Source organism: Apteryx rowi, unplaced genomic scaffold, assembly GCF_003343035.1.
Source record: "Apteryx rowi isolate R43461 unplaced genomic scaffold, aptRow1 scaffold_581, whole genome shotgun sequence".
Classification (NCBI taxonomy): Eukaryota; Metazoa; Chordata; class Aves; order Apterygiformes; family Apterygidae; genus Apteryx; species Apteryx rowi.
In genome coordinates, this window is record NW_020450851.1 from 207,224 (window position 1) to 216,132 (window position 8,909).

At 41.1% G+C, this 8,909-nt stretch overlaps 1 protein-coding gene across 1 annotated transcript in view; it reads right to left on the minus strand.

The window, feature by feature from the left end:
• Positions 1–7,549, minus strand: part of CFAP44 (cilia and flagella associated protein 44) — a 43,932-nt gene extending 36,383 nt beyond the window's left edge. The window contains exons 1-4 of the mRNA XM_026082541.1: positions 7,534–7,549; positions 2,662–2,751; positions 1,754–1,846; positions 583–754 (exon numbers count right to left, since the gene is read on the minus strand). Of these exons, the coding sequence (XP_025938326.1) occupies positions 583–754; positions 1,754–1,846; positions 2,662–2,751; positions 7,534–7,549 (371 nt within the window). The remainder of the gene's footprint in view (positions 1–582; positions 755–1,753; positions 1,847–2,661; positions 2,752–7,533) is intronic.
• Between the last annotated feature and the right edge of the window lie 1,360 nt (positions 7,550–8,909).

The following is an 8,909-nucleotide window of genomic DNA, read 5'->3' on the forward strand; positions in this document are numbered from 1 at the left end:
ACCATGTCTGCAGAGAAAACCACAAGCACTCTGAAAGCCATACCTCCTATCCTAGTTGACCATACCTAGCAAAGGTCATCACTTACTGGTCATCAGTTTTTTCACTGTACCAGTTTATGTCTTCTGAGCACAAAAGCTAAGAATCTACCTAATTTCTTCCCCACTTCTCCCTAAGCAGTTCTGTAAAAAAATATGAGGTACACAGCTGCTCTTCAGCCCATGCCCTCCCATGAGCTCCTTCAGGAATGCCAATATAGTTACATAGAAAAGGAGAGTTACTTGCAGGGAATATTCTTACCCTAGTCCTCTGACTGGTCACACTAATTTGGTCATGATGTGGTTCTGTGGGAATATTTATGACAGTAAGCATTATGTCCAATAGGAAATACTTACGAGGTCAAGATAATGTTTAAGATAAATTCACCCAGGACCATGACTGGCCAGGATTCTTATCTGTGTCTCACCCAGAGGTATCCCACTAATGCCACAAAGGGTACTCCAAATTAGGCAAGTACAATTTTAAGAACTATACCTTAAGAAAACCCTAGCTCTAAATTTGCACAGCCTCAACAGAAAGGATACTCGAGAGTAAGAAGGTTAATTGGTATCACAGAGTCTTCAGTGACAAACGGCCGTGAGTATAAATCTTCATACTTATAGTAGAAAGTTTCTGAGATTTTCTTTTCTACCTTCTCAGGCCTTTTTTCTGGCTCTGAACATACTTCAGTACCATGCTGTTCTTCCACATCTTCTTCTGCATTACATTAAGGGAATGTAATGCAGTGAATATAATGCAGAGAACATTAAGGAAAGTTATAATTGCTGTAAATCTTAGGGCTCTTGCTGATACTTGAACCTAACTGCAAAAATGAAGCATTCACAGATTCCTTGCTTCCTTAACACACTAATAAGCATTCCATAGCAGAAAATAGGTCTTTGTTACTACATCTTTGTAACAATTTGTTCTGGAGCAGTCTGTAACAAGCCCTCCCTCAGGTTTAAAAAAAACCTTACTGTGAGTACTCAACACTGAAGAAATTAAAGCAAAAACTTTTGAGTGTTTTAAATACATTGATTTGAAAACTCAAGATCTTAAGAAACTGAAAGTAGTTTCAGTTCAGCTTTGCTTGGTGCTTAGGTCTTAGCTTTGGAAACCAAATAAAGTTTAAAGTGTCTCTTTTGAGTAGCTATTGAATGCACATCATTACACTAAACAATTAGTACAAGCACATACTCTTTGCTCTTTCCCTTACAGCAGACTATGATAAGACGCCATCGTCTCCGATAAAGCATACTGCTAACATGTGACTCAGCAAAGTTCTTCACTGGACTGCAATGCAAAATACTGTCAACTTGAATTCCAATAAGTTATAAGCACTTGTTAAAAGCACTTTCAAGCTTGATTCCTCAGGCTGAATCTCCATTACCTATTTTGTAAGCTTATCACCTTATGTTAAATTTTTTTGTCTCCTAGAAGTTGTATGAAAAATACAACAAAGATACTGTTGTATCAATAACAAAAAATACAATACAGCCCCCCAACACGGGGGTCAGAGACCAGCCCTGGGAAAGAATGAAACAAAATACACAAGGTAAGCCAGCTGAAAGGAAGAAGAGAAACTCAGTAGCTGTAACTTGGTAGCACTGGTCTGAGATAATGTTCATAACAGTAACAGGCAAAAAAAAGGAAACTGGAGAGCAGGGGGATTTTCAAGTACATGCCAACATCTCCCCAGTGGAAAGCAGTACTCACGAATTTGATCAGCGTCTGATTCCACTTGCTCCAATTCTTCCTCCTGTTCCTCTGCAGTTGGAGATTCCTTTGGAAAGCTAGTTTTGCTTTCTTCTGCAAAGGATAATTGGGATCACTTTAAGTAGGAATACATTTGACCACTTTGCTCATACATGCTAAATTTAAATAAATATATAGTTCCAGAGTAGTAAAAAAAAAANAAAAAAAAAAAAAAAAAAAAAAAAAATCCCTTTTATCCATCAATGAATTTCCTGTTGTCTACAGAAAAGTCTGCCTTCAAATAACCACACTTTAGAACTTAGTGGAAGGAAAGAAACATATCCTACTATAACAGAAAAAAGGTATTATAGGAAGATCAAACAAATGACAAAAATAATGTGTCAGCATAAGCCTTGCAAAGTTCCACAGAAGAGTCACTAGTGGATTCTGTTATCTATGCTATTTAAATCCAATATTAGATGACATGCTGAATCTCTGAAAGAGACACTGGACTCAAAGGATCTGGACAGGCATTTCAAGATGAAAGCAGTGTTAAAGAAGACATATAGGACCTTGTGATTGAAAGAGACTGACTGAGTTTACATTCAGTAACCCAGAGCACCAAGAAAGACGAATTACTACTGAATTAATTGCAGTACTGGCTACAAGGACATTTCCAAGAAGCAAGAATTGCCAGGGAAGAGACTTCATGGGCTGAAGGACAGCTGGAACTGCAGATATAGTGGTCAGTCCAGAAATTTTCTGGAGGGGAGTAATCTTTGAGCAGGGTCAAAATTAAATTTGACAGCATCAACAGTAGCAACTGAAGATTCACACTTACTAGTAAGGAATGGGTAAGCTGTGGGAGAAGCCAGAAACTATGGTAGACTCAGTATTGAAATCACTATGTAACAGCAGGAAATACTCACGGACACCACTGTGATTTGCCTGGGCACCTTCTGCTGGCTTCTCATCTGCTCCCTCCTGTTCCGCTGGAGATGATGGAACGTCCTCTTTACCTGGTGGTGATGGAGACACACTCTTGGTATTCTTGATTTCTTCTATTTAAACTATTTTCATTTCCTCTCATACGCTCTGAAATTCCCGAACATAATATTTGTGTCTTGTCTGCAGACTACAAGTACAGATAACCCAGGGATATGTCCAACTCATGGGGTGAATTCATTGGCTCAGTTTTTGGGAACCCAGGGCTCTGCGTACTTTTTCAGTCTATTAGAAAGACTTTCATCTAAATATTGTGTGACAGGGGAAGCTGAAGAGAGATTTGCTTCTCTGATATATTCAGGAGAGATTTATTTTTGAGTAAAAAAAGCTATTCCTCCATCTTTCTGGTGGACTTCAAAAAATCTCAGGAAACAGTCTGAGGTCATCTGACATCTTCAATGGAGAAGCAAGAGAGATTAATCTTTAAGAAGAAAGAACTTTCTTCAAAGCATTCAGTATTCCTTGCAAGTAAATTAATAAAATGAACAATATTAAAGAACTTTAAACAGCTTAATTGCCCCTCCCCCAGCAATTTTTCAGCTTTCAGACTATCATTTTCAGAGTGCTATAATTTTACTAGTTACCACTGTGCCCTGGAGTGGAAAAGATTTGAATTTTTCAAATAAAAAATGAGCACATTGATCTTTTATATAAACTTTTCTGCTCTTTCATAAAAGAAGCAAAAAGAGGCAAATATTGGTCTTATTCTAAATTTGCTCTGCCTTTTGATTTCAAACATGGTCACCATTTCCAAAGAAAATACTTTAAAATGAACATTGGAGCAATTTTCTACAAATACCGCAGCTGTAAAAAAAATCTGAATTAAAAAAATTCAGAAGTTGAATGTAAAGAAACCTAAATATTCAGAAGAACAAGTATTGCCAGAATTAAAATGAATTTCCTTCGATGTGTAAGCTGGACTTTGATACCAAGAAAGAGAAAGTCCCTAAAAATACATTTTCTGTTCTTCACATTGGGTCAGAATCCACTTGAGAAAAGATCTTTTGATGCTTTTCAGGAAAGGGAAAATGTCCAAACGTATCTATGTATTAATGCTGTCTATCAGAAAAACAGTGAGGGCAAATGGACATTGTACATTGGCTATTATATAGTCAACCTGTCCTACTTTTCTTCTTCTGATGGTTCTGAGGCTTTTGACAGAGTCCGACTTTCCCACATAATTTCATTTAAGAATTAAAATGACTTTTTACCCCTCAGGAGTGCTGGGAAAAATTTGAAAGTAGACATTCAGAAATTTTTAAATTCAGAAAACAAATCAACAGAAAACAATTCCAACATATCTCTGTAGAGTTAAATAAAATTCATGAGTTTTTAGTGGGGCAACAGATCTGATATCACTGAAGTTGAAGAGACAGTTATAGACTAGCTGCATAAACATATGGTGGAGAGTTCAGAGACCTGAATTCTCATTCTAGACCGAGTAATGACATGTACAATTTGTATAAGCCATTTCACCTCTGGCTGTCTCAGTTATCTCTTGCAAAAAATGTGATAATAATACTTACCCGTCTTAGCAAAGTGTTTTGATATCCATAGAGAAAAGTGCTATAAAATTTCAAAGTATTGTAACTAATTAGCAATCATTTATCTTCTAAAAATTAAGACCATTAAGACTAGTTTTCATTTTAAATTAATTCAGCTCTGGAAAATGCTTTAGTCTGAAAGATGGTATGAAAATTTCAGCCTGCATCAATATGTGGGTTCTAGTGATAGAAGGTTATCGCAATGTTCATTGTTCATATTACACCGATGGTGTAATGTGCCAAAAATTTTGAATTTATAGACTCTGAGGAGGTTCAAGGGGGGATGTCTACTCTGGTTGCAGATACTGGGTTTCACAGGTCCAAAAAACTTTAGTACAGGTTCACTGTGGCAGAGGCATGCATCTGTGTAAACACCGATTTTCTCTCTCTGTATATATTTCAGGAGACAGTTTTCCTGAAAAGGTTAGAATTAAAGCTTTTGATACTGAAAATTGAGTGGAAAGTAAAACTAGTGTGACAATTCTCATGTGAAAAAAGCAAGTTGGTTATCAGAAAATTTTGTCAGTCCCAAATTATACAGAGTGCTTGATGAGGGCATTAATATACTTTTTTTTTCCCCCTAGTCCTAGTAGTTCACAATATTGACTTTAAACACTGTACCAAATCCACATCAGTCCCTCTATTTAGCTTTCTAAGAACTCACTCAGGAGTGATTTTGTGTTTTCTTGTTTCAGTGACCAGGGCTATAAGCTGTGAACTTCAAGGAAACCATTTTCTCTCAGACTGCCTTTCCCTTAACTACGTCCTCAAAAGCCACAGCTTAACTCAAAAAGGATAAATATGTTCATTCAGGTGTGTTGTCTCAGTCCTTTCAAAAACAGGATGTTTGCTAGCAATTTTGCTGCCATGCAGAAATGTTATATATAGGGCTTCTCACAGATTCTCAGCAAATTTGGACATTAAGAGATCTCTCATGTGAACAAAGTGACTCATTTATTTAAAATACATGAAAGTTCAAGCAAATGGCTGTCTACTTGATAATGCATAAACAATTCACTAAGAAGACCCTCTTTCTTCATATTATGCTCCTACGCTTTTCCTCTTTCCAAGAAAGGGTGCTTAAATGTGTAAAATTACACAAACACAGTGTCTGATTCCATAAATCCCATGATTGACACTTCAACTGCATAGAAAGTAGCAAATTAAATAATGATCATAATATAGCCTACAGTTATACTTCAGAAACTGAAAAAAATCTAGTAGTTACTATGAAAACTGTTTCTGCCTCACCACTGTATGACTGTGCTTAAAAGGCATGGCCTTTCTCACCTCAGCTTTTACATCTATGGAAGGAGGATAACATCAGCTTTGTCCAGCACTTCAGGATGTGTAGAAATAGGAAACTATTACTGCAAAACATAACTACATAACTACAGCACTTTTAGTACTAGTAATAAGTAAGAGGTTAAAAACTTCATCTCTACACTGTGCTACTTCTGTAGGATTTAATTTTTTGGTTCACACAAAACTGTTAACACAATGGTGTTATGGTTCACACAACTGTTTAATTTTTTGGTTCACACAAAAAGTCTGCAAATTTTTGTAGAAAAGCTTTGGGCACCAGTAGGTTGAACAAAACTCAAATTGTACTTTCAGCCACATGCTCTTTCCTCAGGAGAGACTGTCTTGTATGCAGTTCCTTTACTTGACTTTAGTCCGTGCAAGGTTATTCAGTTTAACCCAGGTCTTCCTTTTGCTTTATTGATTCCAGCCTGGCCTGTTTCTAGCACAGTAGCTATAAGCCTTACATGCTATTCAGTGATATCTTTTTGGCCTCGAGGTAATACTGGCCTTAAATAGTGACTGAAACAGCTATCATGAGGAGAGTCTACCATGAGGAACTATGTGCTGATCATCTGTTCCAGGTGGAAGCACCTTCTTCAAATCTAGCTCTGTTTTGAAAGTGTCAGATTTTTCCCCTATCTGCCAAGTCCTGACAGTTTAACTTTTCTTCAGGTACAGTCCCCTCATCAGTTTTTTCTCTGAGTCTTTCTTTTCTTTAAGAATGAGGCACACCACTGAACAACTTTTTAAGCATTCCTTTTATCCTGCAGACCACATCACAGTATTTTGGGCTGCTGGTGGACACAGCATGTGTGAGCAATGAAGTTTTGAAAAACTTACTTTCCTTCAAAAAATTTAATAGCTTTTAGTGCTCATATCTAAGAAAAATATCTAAGTGTGAATCAAGTGTAGCTGTGTGTATCATTGCCAGTCTGGGCCATCTGTGTATCATTATCAGTCAGCATCACAATAAAATTAGTATTAAAGGTCAGTTTTAGGCATATAACCCAAGAAAATATTTTTTGCAATAGGGAACATATCTTTTTCTCTTACAATAGCTAGAAGACTCAAGAAAGAGGAGAAGAACAGAAAATACCAGTTCTTGCAGCAATTAAGGATAAATATTTAAAACATCTACTAGTCAGAGTCTGAGACAGCAAGGATCAAGCTACAAAGCAGGATTCAGACACATCATCTTTATCACAACCCCGTTATCTCTTTTTGCCCCACCAGAGAGAGAAAAAAGGTGGGCAGAAGTGCCCAGTAGAGTGCTTAGAACCTGACTACTGCTTGATACATCGCACACATTCAAAATATTTTCCTGTAAAATTAGGAGAAATAAAACCTGACTCTGATTTCCAGCCTCACATCTAAAATGTATGATCCAGATATCCTAGTCCTGTCTCACACAAGCAAAAGCTTTAAGCCCGCTAAAGTCTGCAATGTGAATAAAGGTGAGTTACCAGGTTTTCGATTAAGCAGAAACACCAAACTGGTCACATCACCATAGTTACTTATTAACTTACAGTATAAAGGAAAACCATAAAAATGAACTTCAGAGAGCAGTGACGTATGCCACAGACGCAGCAGGCAATAAAATTAGCTGCCTCACAGGTGGTGACACCAAACAAGTAAGTCCCTGCCCACAGCCAAGAGGCAGGAAGGAGACAGCCCTCCCGGGGAAGGGAGAGCGGTGTGGAGGGGGCTCGGCGGCGGCGCCACAGAGGGGCCCCGCGGACCGGCCGCTGTATGTGTGTGTGTGGGGGGGCGGTTAGGCGACCCGGTAACGGCCAGGAGGAGGGTGGCAGCCAGGGGCAGATCCGCGGGGCACGGGGAAACCCGGGGGCGTGCGAGCTCCCCCCGGAGCGACGGGGCAGGTGTCCCCCCGCCCCAGGGTCCGTGTGGGGCAGGAGCGGCCCGTCCCAGGGGCGCCCGCCAGCCCCTTACCTGGGGCCGCCTCCATCGCGGCTTTGCCCCGTTTCCAGGCAACTGCTCCCGCGGCGCGCAGAGGCGCTTGGGAACTGTAGTGCGGCGGCGGCCCGTGCGCATGCGCCGTGGAGGCGCGACGCCGGCGCGCGGGATTGGGGGGGGGTCTGTCAGGTAACGGCAGATGGGAGTCGCGCGCCGGTGACTGTTACCCAGTGTGTCGGGGGACGGTAGTGCCGCTTTTACGATAGATTAAGGAGGCTGGTGGGGTTTTTTGAAAAATAAAATCTCTTTTGACCACTCTTGTGATCTTTTTCAAAAATAAACAGGAAAGTGAAATTAATCTCCTAAACTTTCTGTGTTTTTCTTGCCTGGTATTTTCAAGCATTTCTGAAATACTTGGAAGAACTTGGCGGGCCCCATCCTCACTACTTTGAGCCGTTGTTGTTAAAATAAGGTGAGCTTTATGGTCTAAGGGACTTAACCTGTTTCAGCTTCTCCGGGCCCACACAATAGGAAATAATTGCTCCCACGCCACCCCACCGATAGATTACATCATAGCTCCAAGGAAAACTGAGCTCACACAAAAAATGCATATTTACATCTGTGTTATATCTTCATATCTCCCAAAAAGCATTTGAGCTCAGGTCCATCCCTAGAGTCAAGAGGGAAGACACTCCACATTGTGAAGGGTAGAGTCTGCACAGAGCATTTTGTATGCATGTAATACAAAGGCACCTGGTGTGGCACGGTGCTGGGATATATGAGGACATTTAATGAATAACTGATCTGGTCCTTAGCAGCTCTGTCAGAGGCAACAGTCAGTAAAGGCCCTGCAATCATTACAATGGTTCAGTCAGAAATTATAACGGCCAAGATCATGAAAATTGTCTCTTGTATCTTGCTGTTTCCATAAAGGGCTGAAAACTCTTCAAAACTTAGGTGTGGAATTTTCCACGCTTTTTTTCCCCCTGCACAGAAAAATTTAGCAAAATCTCACCAGTCAGTCACCCTTTGCGTTCAGAGTGCCTGAAAATAACACACCTGTGTAAGCACTTTCCCCCCTGCCGACGCTCGGGCAGGACTGTGTCCTGGGAAGGTGCCCCAACCGGGTGTTTGCGAGGGAAGGGAGGGGAGGGGAGAGGAGGGGCGGTGATGGCGCGGGGCGAGGGAGAGGAGGGGGCTTCCCCACGGGCGAGGGTTAGCCGTGTATCCGTGGGGCCGGAAGGTGACGAGGACAGGTGTGGGGGCGGCCGCGGCAGGCGCCCGGCGCTGGGACAGGTGCCACCACGGGAAGGGGAGGACCTGTGGGCGCGGCGGGGTGGCCCGGCGCGACGTGCCCCGGCGGAGGAGGCCGCGCCATGGCCCCGCGCGGGCCCTGGCGGCGGGCGATGCTG